Consider the following 15,376-nt stretch of genomic DNA (forward strand, 5'->3'; position numbering starts at 1 on the left):
ACAGGTTGTGTTGCTCGTAGATTCTCTTTTTTTAACATTTGTGTATAATTTGTTCACTTGAAGTACACATGAAGTAGACTGAGTAGTGTTTCAGTGACTAATAACACAAATGAGCTCACGTCTTGGACTACCATCAACACATATTTCACACTGACATTTGATTCAGTATGAACACTGTAATCGCTTCACCTGTCTGTGTGAGCTGTTCACTTACACGGTGGCAGAACAAAGAAACAAGACAGCAGCGTCTCCTTCAATGACATCCCTGTAAAGTCCAGCCAGTCCTTTATGAAGACATTGACTGGCCCATAATTGGCTATATCTGCTCACACATGGGGCCTCTATCACATGCCACCACCCTGCCAGAGGTCAATGTCAGATTGGTATCTGTAAGGGTTGCTGACCTTGAGTGTGTTTTTTTTCTTTACTGCGACAGAGATTTTTATCGTGCCAAGACAGACAAAGATAATCCTGTTTATCATCGGAGAAGAAGAAAAGGCCATTTTGGACTTTTAAGTCTGAATATTTAAGGAAAGGGTATGTATAGAGGACGACTCCATTTTTGAGGGAATATTATCTGAAGTGAGATGGGGAAGAATATTCCAGGCCTGCAGGTGGCAATAATGGTCTTTCTAAAGATGGAGACAGATGTGCTGAATGCGCCTCAAGGCTAAATTCTGTTTCTCATAGCTTCAAACATTTCATAGAATATCTCAACTAGGTTTACTTCAGAGAGACTCCCTGAATAAAATAAATTCTAACTCTGAGCCTTGAGTGGAAAACAAATTCATGAAAGCTCTTTTTTTTTTTTTTTTTAGGAGCAGCAGAATATGCTAATGTGCTTCAGACATGGTTATTTCAAACATCCAGTAGATATGAAACAATATTAGCATTATTTCAGGGTTACGTTTAATCCCAGAACTCAGTTTTTATGTCTTTGTTTTGATGTTCAGCAGCTTTAAAATGGATTCTATGCTATAGCTAATTGCTAATTGATCTGTCTGATGTTAACCAGTCGTATTATTGTGTAACATACAAATATTCAAAATGTCGTTACTTGACTGCCCCCTTTCACTTTATGTTTGTACTTGAAACAAAAATATGTGAATTCGCTTTGCTTTAAAAGTAATACAAAGAAAAACAATTTTTAAAGAAATTAATACTGAATAAGCAATGAAAATGAACATCTGGACAAAAAGGACAAGAGTCACATAACCTCCAGTACAATGGGGGATATTTGGTCATTTAGATTTTCTTGTGGGGACGAAGAGTTTTTATCAGTTTTTCACACTAATTTTGACTGTGTACTTTACAATAAGCACCTTGCTATTTCATTAAAATCCTGCATCATAATCTGTTTTACAAACCTGAACAACATTACAGAGCACTCCATTTAGTTTGCACAAATCACTTATGATTCATGGTTCTTTTAAAGAGCCGTACGAGCTCATCAAGACTTTTTGTTTTAATTGAAATCTATCAAACAAAGGTTTCTGTACACTATTTGGCACCACTGTGAGAAAATGAATCACATTCAAACCTTTCAATCGTAATGACAGTAAGCTTTTATAAGTGGCGTCACAGAGGCAATCATGCACACACTGAGAGTTTCACTCATCATCCATCTGTTAGAAGGTTCAGTAATTTACGCCTTAGAAACATTTCTACATTTGGTTTTACTTCTCCGGCGTGCAGAAGTTTAGGTTTGACTTCAGGAATCAGGCATCAGTGATCCCCACTGCAGTTCTTTCTGCCATTGCCTTAGAACTTTTACAACATCTGAAATAAAGCAGAACATTTGCCTCCCGCTCAGATAAACCTTGACATTTCTATTTGCACAAGGTGAAATGGAAGATAATTCTTCATAATGGACACAGTGTATGCCATCTGCCAGGTTCAGCTGTTAGGCTATGTTTACTGCTACACAAAAGCTTGCAGTATGCTGTCGGCCGAATGTTCCTCTCTTTCCGCACAGTTTGGGTTGGTTTTCTCTTGCTGTTATCACGGCCATGTTTGTACTTTCATATTGTTCACCTATAACTCTAAGTGCTACGACTCCCTCAGATCTTTTGACATAATCATTGCAGGCCATGGTCACACATTTCCTAACAATCAAATAGATGAACACACGTGTTTTGGAACCTTCCTAAATATTTTGCAGGTTTAAAGTTTGGCATCTAAAATGTTTTTATTGACCAAATAGTTGGGAAAGAGCTTTAGAAGCATGAGTGTGTTAAGAGTTTATGCAAATGAGATACACTGTCCACATTGAAGGCCCAAATGACTGACCAGTGGGGCTGCAGACGACTCTGGCCAGCTTTGCTGCTGTTGTTTGGGAGAGAACACTCCACTGGGGACATCTCATACATCCCCGCACCTGGAGAGGTGGCTAAGTATCAGAGCATATCCACCGTATACCGATGGGTACTGACTACTAGAATGAATAATTACTCAGACATTTGTCACATGATCAGGATTCTCCCTGACTTCGATGCACTCTATCTCCTCTCTTTCTCTTTCTCTCTCCCTTTCCCGCTCTCGTTCCCTCTCCCGCTCTTTCCGTTTGGCCCGTTTCTTTTTCTTATGTCTCTTTTTGGATGGCGGGAAGAAGGTGAGGAAGACGGGCAGGATGACGAAGCAGTGCAGCACGGTGCAGCCTGCGGTGAGGAGGGAGCACTTGAACAGTGTGTAGGTCAAATTGGAAGGCACAAACAGCAGGGGCATGATCCCGATCACAAAGCAGGATGTGTTCTGTAGGATGGCCGCCCCGTGCTCCTCCAGTGCCAGCTTGATGCACTGCGTCCTGGTGTGCTCGGTGGCCAGCACAAAAGTGTACAGGTGTGGTGCACAGTGATCCATGGCGAAGTTGAGAGTATAAATAAGGCACAGGATTGAGATGCTGTCCATGCCGACGTTCCAGAGGGTCATCAATCCCAAGACGCCCAGCTCCACGGACGTAACCGTGAGAATGAGCCAGAAGTTTCCCAAGGGGTTGATGACCAGAAAGAAAGTGAGGATGAGGATGGTAAGTACGCTGAAGCCTGAGGTCAGGATGGGTGAGACGACCGAGGAGCTATAGCGGTCCATGAAAACAAACGTTGGGTTGAAGGCAATGAATTTGATGCTGTTGATCAGCATCAAAGGCCGAAGCTTCTCCAAAAGCTCCACCACCTCCTCCCGCTTCTTCTCTGTGGTCCGTGCTACTAAATACATCCGCGAGGCGATGATGTCATATTCGTCAGTCTCGCGGTTCTTAGAGAAAATGATGTCCTCGGTGAAGTGCTGGTACTCCGGGCTGCGCAGGAAGGAACCCTTTAGAATAGTGATGAAGTCACTCTTGGTCGATGCGCTTACATTCACAACCCGCAGGTAGTGGAAAAAGTTGTCCATCCACGAGATCTTGTTAAAGCCATGGCTCAGAGTCTTCAGGTGCTCCTGCACAGTGGAGTTCCAGTACTCAATGGGCTCATAAATATAAAACCCAATCACAGGACTATAATTACTGAAGTATTTCTGTTGGGTCAGTGCATACGAAACGCTTGGAGAGTTACTAGCCAGCAAGTTCACGATGTTTGATCCATCACTTATTTGTAAACATCCCATGAACGAGAAAGAAGCGTAGATGAGATAAAGAATTACCACAAAGGGTTTGACATAGGTGTTGGTAATCCACTCTGTGTAGTGCTCCCGCAGGAAGTGCTGGATAAAGTGATTCTGGTACGGCACGCTGTCGTGGTGTGTGGACAGGTCGTGGCCGTCACTCATCATGGTTTTGAACCATGTGGGCTGGCGGTCCAGATACTCCACTGAGGGGATCTTACAGCAGAAAACACTGTGGTAGCGGTTCTGCTCAAGCTGCCCGGCAAACACCAGGCAGGATCCGTAGAAAGAGAAAACATAGAAGTAGTTGACCAGGATGGCCACACACATGCTCTGGCAGAAGATTTTCACCGACTCAATGTTGGTAAAAGGGCTTGCTCCCATGCCAAAGGTGATGATGTAGAGCGAGCTGGTCATGGTGTAGCACACCATCACGTCGGCGAAAGCATCGGCAACACGCTCCTTGAAAGGCAGGTTTTCTCTGGTTCTCCTCCAGCCAGCCAGCAGCTCAAACACCCCTTTGGTTCCATGGCCTGAAAGAAAAGAGAGACAGATGTGTTATACACAGAAGTAGAGGTCCAGTGTTATCGGCCAATATTGGAGTTCTAATGTAATATCGGCAATTAAATGCGTTTAATTTGCTTCGGCGACGTCAACCCTCACTCCGAATGTGAGAAGAGTCAGGTAAAGTCTTTCTGTTTGCTTGGCACAACTTGCAATACATCTTGTAGCTTCAGCATTTCTGAGCCAACCTTTAAAGTAGACGTCAATCAGGACGTATTTCATGACATCATCAAACCACATCATAACCTGCAGGAGAACAATCTTCTTGTAGTGATTTTTTATTCCGCCTTCATTATATTGATTTATTATATTACACAGTCATCTCATATGTTACTTTTGATGCTTCAAACTTCATGCATTATTCTTGCTGCTCATGTTAAAAGGTCTCTCTTGTGACCTTCCTAAGCCTGAGGTCAGTTTGATCTTAATGTCCTCTTAGCAGGACTCTTTGTCCACACATGATCCTTCTTCCTGACATAAAGCACGTGTTGTCATGCGCAACTAGTCATAAACCATGATGATAGAGATTGATTATTTAGTGGAGTTCCAACTAATGCTAAACATCTAGAAATGACCTCTGCCAGATGACAGATGCCAGACAGTCTCTGCTACCGGCCTTGGATAAGATCGTCTATCGTATGTTCAGGGAGACACAGAATTATGACAACCATTGACGTTTTTCTTCCTAAGGTTTAGAATAAATTCTCATATCCTTCTCAGATCGAACCCTTCAGACTTCTTTCTGGTCGGTTTCTTCAAACTGCAAGTTGTACACTTCTGTTCATTTTACTTTTTGCTTAATAAACTTTTTAAATCTACATTCAGACTTCTTCCAGACATCTTGTGACTTTTTAAGTTTTTCCACGACACTTGTCAGTGGGCTTGCCCACATTGATTTGGCATTATAGAAACGTGTCTCCAGAGATTGAAGTTGTCATTTACTATGAATGAATAAAGCAGAAGTTATGGCAGCAGGAACCAAGATGTCTTCTTCAACTCTTAAACTTAATCTCTGACCTCAGGGAGAATCATCTGCATACATGCAATGTTTTAGCAGCAAAACAATGGAAAACACTCAAATGTCCAATAATGAATCGATTGCTAAGAAATTAAACAATGCAACCAGGCCGAGTTGCTTTTCCAACCTTTTGTTGCCAGTTTCAGTTTACAGATGTGTTGCTTCCGTCTAGTTTAAATTGAGCTCATATTTTCCATCAAATGGTAAAATTTCTTATGTGTTGTTTATGTTTTTTTAAAAATAAAATACAGTTTTGTGAGATTTTACAAACCATTGCATTCATTTTCATTTGCACAAAATGTTTAACATTTTTGGAGTTGGGATTTTTGACTTTCCAAAACCTGGAAAAAGAAATTTAAAAAGTGCTGCAATAGCCCAGATTCCAATATATAACTAACTTAACTTGTGTTGATTCATGTTATGCTTTATATTTAAAATATATTAATATTTATTTATTAAAGAATAAAGGGGTTATTTGGGTTTCTATGGGCTAAACTGTTTATTTTGCCCTTAAAAAATAAAACAATGCATACAACGTTGATGTTTCATTAAAGTTTCTACTCTGCACATTTTAAGTCTGATTCTTTACAGAAGCAATCTGCTTTTTTTTCTTCCTATATTACAAAGTTATACACAGATTAATTTTCTTCAGTAAGTAGGTCATCATCATCATCATCATCATGAGTCAAATTTGTGGGGTTTGCACGCTTCAAAATAATTGGCATAAAGCCACAATCCACAAACAGTGCAAAACCACCCACACTCCTCACGTACTCAAAATACACGAGCCACACGTTTGTGAGTAAAAGAGTTACTAAGAAAACGTGTGAGGACAGAATCAATATGAAGTTTCTTCATCACGAATGCATCCAGGGTCGGATTAAAAGGACATAAGCCACTGGGCCCAGAATGTTCCATGGGCCCCTTTCCCCACCACAACATTGTGAAAATTGTGAATGAAACACTGTAAAACAACATTTCTAACATCTCTCAGTGAGTGGTACCAATAGCAATACACTCGACACTGTGGTGTAACTATCTGACTTTTATCTACATTTTGTGTCATGTCAAAACTGCTGGTGTTTACCCTACGTTGGCCCCACATGGGCCCCAAGAGGGCGAAGGGGCCTTGGGCCCGTAATGCCCATTGGATAGCCCGGCCTTGGATGCATCAGCTGCATGGAATGCTGAACATGACCCATCCATACATTGTCAGCTTTAAATTGTTTCCTGCTATCCAAGCAGGTGGACAGAGTGGTGAGAGGGATTACTACCACTGACAGAATAATAAATTCCCCTTGTTTGACACAGAGGAAAAAAGTTAATTAACTATAAAGGATTAAGACTATGTAATGAGTCAGCTAGATGGCTCTTCCTGCTTTTAGTTTTATTAAGCTGTGCTGCAAGTCAATTAGTTAGTGTCAGTTGGTTTACAGAGAGGGGAGAGAGAGAGGAAATTCACACTCCTGATTTTTGCAGCATTACACCAGGGGCATCTGCGTGCGTTTCCCCTCACCGATTACCAGATAGGATGTAAGGTAGCGTGTCATTTTGTCGACATGATTGGAAAGGCTCTGGGATTCATTACAGTGATTAATCGATGGCAGGTGGAGAAGGATAATAAGAATGAGCCCATCTGGTGAAGTGTCTCAGGTTAATATCAGTTTCAACACCACTCAGGAAGATCTTAAGAAAGATATTATTATTACTGCAGAATCATTATCTGTATTTATATTTGTTTTAAACATAAAAGCGAGACTTTCTATTTGTTTACAGACAATTATCCTGCACTGCTTATCTGAGGTACCTGCAATGTCTCACCAGTGATCTTAATCTGGTAGGCTGAAGCGTTTAAACCTTAGCTGATAGTTAGGTGTGCCATGACGCCATCATCAACATCATCATGAACATTTTCCAGCATTGAAGCACATCTGCTTCAAAGCTGGACATGTTGCATGTTCAGAAGTGCTGTTCTGCATACCCTGATTGGAACCAGGGGTTTTGTTTGACTTCTTGTCTTTCTGTCATCCCTCACGAATCTGTCCATTTTCCTCACGCTTCTGTCATCAGAAATTAGTCCAGAGAACTGCTGCTGTTTCAATACTATTTACTGCCTCTCTGTAAACCCTACGAATGGTTGTGTGTGAAAATCCCAGCAGATCAACACTTTCTGAAATACTCAGACAAGCAACCATATTCAAAGTCACTTAAATCCACTTTTTTCCTAATTCTGATGCAAAGATTGAACTTCATCTGGTGTTCCAGATGATGTCTTCATGCCTACATGCATATAATGTATGTTCTAGTTGACATACAGTAGTCTACCTTAATTGACACTTGACACTTGCTTAAACAATTAGAAGGAAAAACACTCATGCACTGTTTTTAGACACGTGGGCTTTTATTAAAATGGGTACACATTAGTTTTGTCACTGTAAATATTCAGAAATTCCTTTTATTCATAATAAATATCTCAGCAGAAGTGGAGCCTCTGATTATTTTCTGGTTATTTTCACTGCGACCATCTTTGTGAGTATTGGATGAATTTAGCATAATCTCCAAAATAGCCCAAAAATATTCCAGTCACTTCCGGATCAGAAAAAAAACAAAGCATTGCTTAGATCTAACTAACCCAGAAAAACAACCCTATGTCATTATCTCTGCATTCTCTGTACACTGTGTATGCTGTTTTTCATTTTGTCCTTAGCCAATATGGTATGAAAAAAAAACTATCTGTCTGTTTGAAATAAACACCTGACTGAAAGCATATGAGATGAAACACATTAAATTAGAAACGGCCAGCTTTAGAGGCATTAAGGTGGACATTCTGCCAGCGTTATGATCAAGCCTGCTTTCTAGCAACAGAACTCATTTTACCACAGACAAACCATCAGAGACTACACACCTGTCTCGTTCTTCTGTGAAATTAACTTTGTCTTCGAAAGCCTCGTGAGAGGAATCATAATTAGAAACCAAGAAACAGAACTACAAAGAGTACAAATAAAGCTTAGACAGAAACACCTGATGTTTTTCACAACCAATGGCAAACTAAAACAGATGCTCCAATAGGCTTAAATCTGATCCTGGAGTCTTTATGAGAACAATTTCCACCATACAAAGTAGTTCTGAAGTAAAGAATCTTTCTTAAATCGTCTCATGGTTATTGTTAGCCAAGGGAACCGAGCACAGATTTTCAAAACCAAAACTCTCAAAATGTTAGCTAATAAATGCTAATTTTAAGATCAGGTCAGAAAAGCAAAGTCCTGTCCTTTTTTCACTTAGTTAGCTAACTTGCAACATACATGTTGGCCGTAGCTACTCTCTTCTACTATATGTGTCAACAGTTCATCGTTTTTTAGTACTAGTAAATTAGATGACCAAATTTGCTGCTACTTAAGTTGTAAACAATGTTCAAACATGTTTCATTTAGCTAGCTAACTTGCAACATACAATGTATGCAGCCGGTACTCCTTTCTACTATAATGTTTAAACGGTTTGAGATTTTTCAGTACTAGTAAATTAGCTTACCAAATTTGCTGCTACTTTAGTTGTAAACACAGTTTGCTGTTTCATTTAGCTTGCTAATTTGCCACATATGCTTTGCTTATTTCTTTTAAAGTGTGGTATTCATATTGCTTAAGAGTTGTCGGACAAACTTTAGCTAACATCCTTGGAAAAATGCACAGATCTTATTGTCTAGTTTAAGACTTGCAGTCAGTTGCTGTACTACAAATAGAACAAAGAAGGCTGATCAGCACAGACAGTGAAATCAATGATGAAAAACACTGGAGAGAGAAGGGCTGGAAGCATGACTGTCGCTCAATGCTAAGCAGCTTTGAAGCAACAGACCAATCCATCACTTTTTAAATTCTGAAATATGCTAAACTGAAAACCAAAATGTTAAATTGAGGCTGACTGTGTTAACATAATAGAATGAGGAGGGAAGAATGTGTGTGAGGTAGTGCAGCAGTGTAAGCAGAGCAACTGACTGTGTTTCTGTAAGCCATGATTATTAGAGCAACCCGAGTGTCCCCACGCAATACCACTCCCATTTTCTCCCACACAAACACAAACAGTGCAGAACACTCTCATACGTACATTTTTATTTATGAGTCTGCTGCTGCTATAACATGCTGGTTGGTAACTGCACTGCAGAACTTCAGTGCATGTGCATTTAGTCTCATTAAATTTCTTTGTTTAAATATTTGTTTTCATTTATACTCTGCAGAATGTTTATCATGTCATATGTTAACATCCATCTACCTAAAAATAACAGCTATTTAACTGTCCTAACTTTCACTGATGCAAACTCCAGTATTCATACATGTAAATCTTGTTCCGCAGTTGGAAAATGAACAAATTCTGGAAAAAACCAGATGCATGTTGTGCTATATCTGTATCTGAAGACATCCAATCATTGTCACAATGCTTTCATCTGAGGCGCAGTCCCATCACAGTAGGTTTTCACTCTCGACAGTACAGTAGATAAAGTCTGATGTGCCAGTGCTGTTCCATAGCTCGCTGAGTTTCACACAGTGAAAAAGGAATTTTACATGAAATTTGCTGCTGTCGAAGGACAAATTCATCCACTGTTTATCATCACTTGTACTTTGAACATGACAGAACTGGCGAGTGCCATTTAAACACAAGCAAGTGCACCTTACTGTTTGTTGTGATGGATAATTACAGATTAGTATTTGGTCGAGGACATTTTCTGATTGCTGTGCTTGGTACTTTACGTAATTAACTGCACTCATTCTGTTTGCTTTGATGAGCAATTACACATACGTTTGACTGTCAACTTTTATTTTCTAACCTGATTGCTGAATGTTATCATCTTTTGCAATTCTATAATTATTTATTGGTGCTGTGCATGGTGCGTCTGTTGTGCACACTTCCAATATCTTGGGCTGTTGTGCAGCAGGTTTGTGAAACAATGAACTGTATTGTAAGAAGGTTGAGACTCATTTAGACAAGTGGCCCCACCATAGACTGTATATAAAAAAAATGGGCAGCGCCTCCGAGACGTCACCCATGGGTTCTGAAGAGCTGAATTGAAGCTCGGTGGGCGGTTCCTACCATTTCCATTTTGGTAAAATCATGCTTGTCGTCTCGCCCAGAAAACACAAAAATGAGGTGGAGCTGAAAGGGGGGCTGTGAGCGTGGGGGTGGATAATTGACATTGAGTGAACTCTGAGCTGCCTGTAGCTAAGAGCTAACCGAGCTAACCCGGAGATAACAGAAGCTAACTAGCTAACAGAAGTAAGTGGGCTAAACCTAAGCTACATTGTTAAGTGGCTAAAAACTGCAGTTGTTCTTCTTACTTGAAGCAGGAAATCGGGTATCTGTCAATCAAAAGGACACACCCCTAAATAATATTTTGAGATTAATTTACTTTTAAATAGGGGAGTTAGAAAAAGATTCACTCCCCCCACAGCTGTCATGATGGTAAACATGACCTATTAAACTGAAGGTGGATATTTGTACCAGGCTGTAAACGTGTTTATTTCTGCTGTGAAGTTGGTCTTTTTAACATGGGAGTCTATGGGGATTTGCTCTGTTTTGGAGCCCCTAGTGGATGAGGGGGGAACTGCCGTCTTTGGCACTTCCGCATCACTTTTTACTGCCAGAGGTTGCCGCTTTTGGGCTCCACAGTTGCCTGGCGTTAAAAAGAAGCCAGAATCATCAACCTTCCACCTCTGTGATTTACAGTTAGTAGAGGTCTTTGTGCTGATATGCTGTGGTTCATTTTTTGCCAAACATTGTGCTATGCATTGTGTGAAAACATCTAGTATGCTTTAGAAACCTGGTAGCTTGTTCAAATAGAACTTTGCAAACTAAGTTGATCTTCTCTTGACTTCATCTCCAAGGAAGACACATTTCTTTGGTCTGGTTGCTCTGATGGGGTGAACTTACTGGGACTTCCACTCCAAGGAGGACTGGTTGATGTCTTGCATATTTTCTTCTACAGGGTAACCTCACGTATTTATGTTTAATTTTATTTACACTCAAATTATTTAGAAATTGCCTTATAACCACATCAGATTAAAGGGCAGCAACAGCTGCTTCTCTGAGGTAATTGCTGATGTCCTGCTCCTTGGTGTTGTTTTAACATTCACCTGGCAAGAACCACCTAAATCTCTATAAAAGCTGTTATTACTTATAAAAGTGCTTCTACGAGCCCTTGAATCATGGAATGTGCTATTTTTACACACCATTTCCACATTTTGACACAGTTCTTGTGAAATAAAGAAAGAGACTCATCTGAATTTTTATTGACCTAAATTCAAGAACCTGGAAGGACCTGGACATGAAGGGGGAGTATACCTATTTCACATAACAGTACACTGAAATATTCATTTTTCAGTATTCATAACCTGCATGAGAGAGGTAGACTTGGGAGCATATTTTGACATGAGAGACTGTTGACCATAAAAGTTAATGGTTTTAGTTTGCTTTTGGACAGTTGCAGTGTGCTGGTGTAGATTCTCAGTCATGTTTACAGAAGTGTGCAGTCAGGGCAGGCAGGGTAAGCAGTGCCTCTTCAAGGCAGAAAGAAATAAATGGAATAATTCCATTTTAATCACCAGTTTATATATATATATATATATATATATATATATATATATATATATATATATATATATATATATATATATATGTCTTGTGTTAGATTAAGCAGGTACTTACCTCCCTACACATTAAATTATTTTTTGAGTCCGGCGCACTGCCTGCCTACCAAACCTTCGAGCTCACAGTCCGTCCCTGATCGCATCGTAGTGGTATATGTGACAGGGGCGTCTGAGAAACTCAGGAGGTATGCATTTTAAACCAAACACCCTCAGACAGAAGCTGCTTGATCTGAATCACAAAAGAGCCAAACAAGCTAAGTGGAATCAGGAATAAGATGCACTGACCAGTGACCAGAACTATATATATATATATATATATATATATATATATATATATATATATATATATATATACATATATACATCTCCCTACATATATATATATATATATATATATATATATATATATATATATATATATATATATATATATATATATATATATATATATATATATATAGAAGAGACTAAAAAACTCCTTCCTAGACGCATGACACACTGCAGGAGAGTCAGGATTTTGTTACCATTTGCAGATTATGGAAAAAGGACATTCTTTTAAGGCCATGTTAACATTTTAGATGGAGCAAGTATCTACTGGGAAACCATCTCTGAACAGGGGGGAGGTGTCAGGTATCGCTTTCCCAGCACCTGTACTGCAGCTCTGACGCTCCTCCAGGAGGCTTCACAGCAATTCACACTCTGGACCTTGAGATCCAACGAGCAGGTAAACAATTCACAAGTTTCAGTGATTTGAACGACCAGTAGATTGACCGTGTGAGTCAGTGATACAATGTGACCTCAATGACCTTGAGAACAACCTCAGTTTTTAAACATATGGGCTATTTTTGGACTTACCATCTTTAGACACTTAAGCTAGACCAGCGGTAAGCAAGTCGCTCAGTAGTCCTGCAGACTAGATTAGATGTTTCCCATTCCAACACACCAAAGTCAAATAAACCAGTACAGAGCGGAACTTAATAAACTGTTGGATACATGTGGTATGAATCAGGTGTGATAGAGCAGGGAAACATCTAAAACTCTGCTGGACAGAATTTGCTTTACCCCTTCCATCTCCTGACTATGTGCCGAAGTGTTCTTGGGCAAGATACTGAACCCTTAGTTGCCCCCCGATGTGCCCATCATGGTATGATAAGTTGCTGTGGATAAAAGCGTCTGCTGAATGACTGTAGAATAGAATCTCAGGCGGTGAGCAGTTGTTCCTAGAAGACTGAAAGTTATAGCATCAATAATTACGATGGGTGAGCTTTTGTCTTGCAGATATGCCCTCAATAAGAGCTGCTACTCTGACTGAATGGCTAAATCATCCATAATGTACCTGTTTCTGTGTCTCAGTTCCTGCTTTGCTAGCAGTCTAACCTGCCAACTGTTTCATCTTCTTAGAGATTTTTTACATGATTTTCAGGCCCCTGTACTAATGCAGTCTTGTTTTATCAAGATAAAGCACCACCGAAATCAGGTCCTCTGGTTGCTAAGAAGATTATAACTGAATTGGAAGAATGTTAAACCACCAACTGTAACTGAATGGAAACAAAAGTTGAAAGGTGTGTGTGTAATGGAACGAATGAAATGAAATGCAAATAGACATTTATAACCAGAGATGGCATATGGTTATTGAATACCTGATGATGTAAACTGTACAGGTTGTTAGTATCACTTTGTATTCTGACAAGAGGTGAATCCCTTGATTTTTGTTTTTATTTTCTTCTTTTATCCATCTAGATGTGTGTACAAGTACACATACTGCACATCTTTCTGTGTTGTGAAAATGCATTTTATGCATATTTTATTATGTGTGTATATATATATATATATATATATATATATATATATATATATATATATATATATTTATACTTTTTTTCTCTCTCCCTTTTTGGTCACTTGTTTTGTTTACTTATATGTTTAAAAATGTACATAAAAAGTAAAAAAAAAATAAATAAAAAATAAAAAAATCAGGTCCTCATATCCAGAGAAAAGGTGATTATAAATACATTTACATGTTCTCTGGGTCTTTGCAGGCTCTCAAAACTCATGACCACTGGTTGTTCCATTAAGGTCGTTCTCCAGTACTAAATATTACTAATTTTCCCAACTACACTGATGACGTTCGGCACAGAGTAAGCAACCTTAAAGCTCCTTTATATATGTTCTCTCTGTAACCTTTATCTGACTCACCTTTCCCCCTTCTGTCTAACAGAGAGCTGGTTTCAACACTGGAGCAGTGAGTTAGGAAAAAGGGATGTATAAAGAAAGAGAGAAGATGAAAAGCTGTGCTTAAGAATGAAAGGATGAATGAGCAGGGGGTGTTGGATTTCAAGCCGCCCCTGACGCAGGTACAACACTCAATGGTTTGTAAAAGGGCAGTTTGTCACCATCTGTCCAGCAGGCTATTTTCTGCTGTGAAGGAAGGTGTGCTGTAAAAAGAAAAAAAAAAGAAGAAGAAAAAGTGACCACAGCCCTCCTGTAATGGAGGTCCCATCTGCCTTTGCCCTTCTCTCCTTCCCTGGGCCACAACAAAACACCAGCAGGTCATTAAACTAAATTACTGCTCTAAAACTTGTGGGGCAAACACACCCCCTACACACATCCATCACATGGTAAGAGAGCGTGTTAGCTGCTCCAGCCCACTGTGGATTCTCCCATTCAGGACAACAGTTAACAGCGCCGGCGTGTCACGCAGGTGGGGGGATGACGGATGAGCCAATATCGCAAGGAGGAGGTCCTGCTGCACAAGACCCATTTCAACTCAATAAAAACAGATGAGGGAAGTGAGAGAGAGGATGAGCACTGGGAACCCACAAGCAATCTTCACATTCAAATCAATATTTGGGTGATTTTGCTCCATAAAAACTGTAGTCTACTTTTTTTCTGGCAAGAAATAGCTTTTTCTAATTTAAGATTTTATTACCAAGGTGCTGCCTGAATGCACCTAACTTGCTAGTTGAAGGTGTTACATGAATGTTAGCTAAAACCTGCTACAGTGAAGCCTCATGCTGCGTTACTGAAACACAAGTAAAAGCTTGACATCAGTCCTGGAGATTTATTGTCCTGCAACTTTTAGATGCATCTCTTCTCCAACACACTGGAATCCCATGAATGTCTTGTTGCCAGGACTCTGCAGAGCTGCATGGCATGCAGATGAGGGAATTCAGCCATTCGCTTCAAGTGTGTTGAAGAAGGGAAACATCTTATTTGCAGGAAAATAAACCTCAAGGAACAGACAACTGGTTTACATCCTGCTTTTGGGCAAATCATTAGACAGTAATCAATAAATTCTGATGAGTTCAAAGCTTTGAATGACGCTTGAGGACCCCAAAAACCTGATTTTAAATTGTTTTGTTTTTATTTAGTGTTATGACCCTCAATGGAGTATGTCCAGGGGTAAACAGGGGTGGCAACATTAACAAAAGAAAACCACGTAAATGTGCAAATGAAGGCTTTTTTGTTGGACCAACTAGTCTCTAAACGCATCAAAGGTCAGAAAACAACCAAACAAACCCAATAACAAAAGTATCAACCAAAGCTGGCACCAACCCAGCGG

The 15,376-nt window shown here is 39.7% G+C and overlaps 1 protein-coding gene across 1 annotated transcript in view; it reads right to left on the bottom strand.

Moving 5' to 3' along the window:
- Window positions 1-2,451: 2,451 nt before the first annotated feature.
- ptchd4 (patched domain containing 4) overlaps window positions 2,452-15,376 on the bottom strand; it is a gene marked incomplete at both ends in the record, with an annotated part of 191,243 nt that continues 178,318 nt past the window's right edge. The window contains one exon of the mRNA XM_079255046.1: window positions 2,452-4,133. Coding sequence (XP_079111172.1) covers window positions 2,452-4,133 — 1,682 coding nt within the window. The remainder of the gene's footprint in view (window positions 4,134-15,376) is intronic.

Source organism: Telmatherina bonti (assembly GCF_933228915.1).
Source record: "Telmatherina bonti genome assembly, chromosome: 16".
In the NCBI taxonomy this organism is placed as follows: Eukaryota; Metazoa; Chordata; class Actinopteri; order Atheriniformes; family Telmatherinidae; genus Telmatherina; species Telmatherina bonti.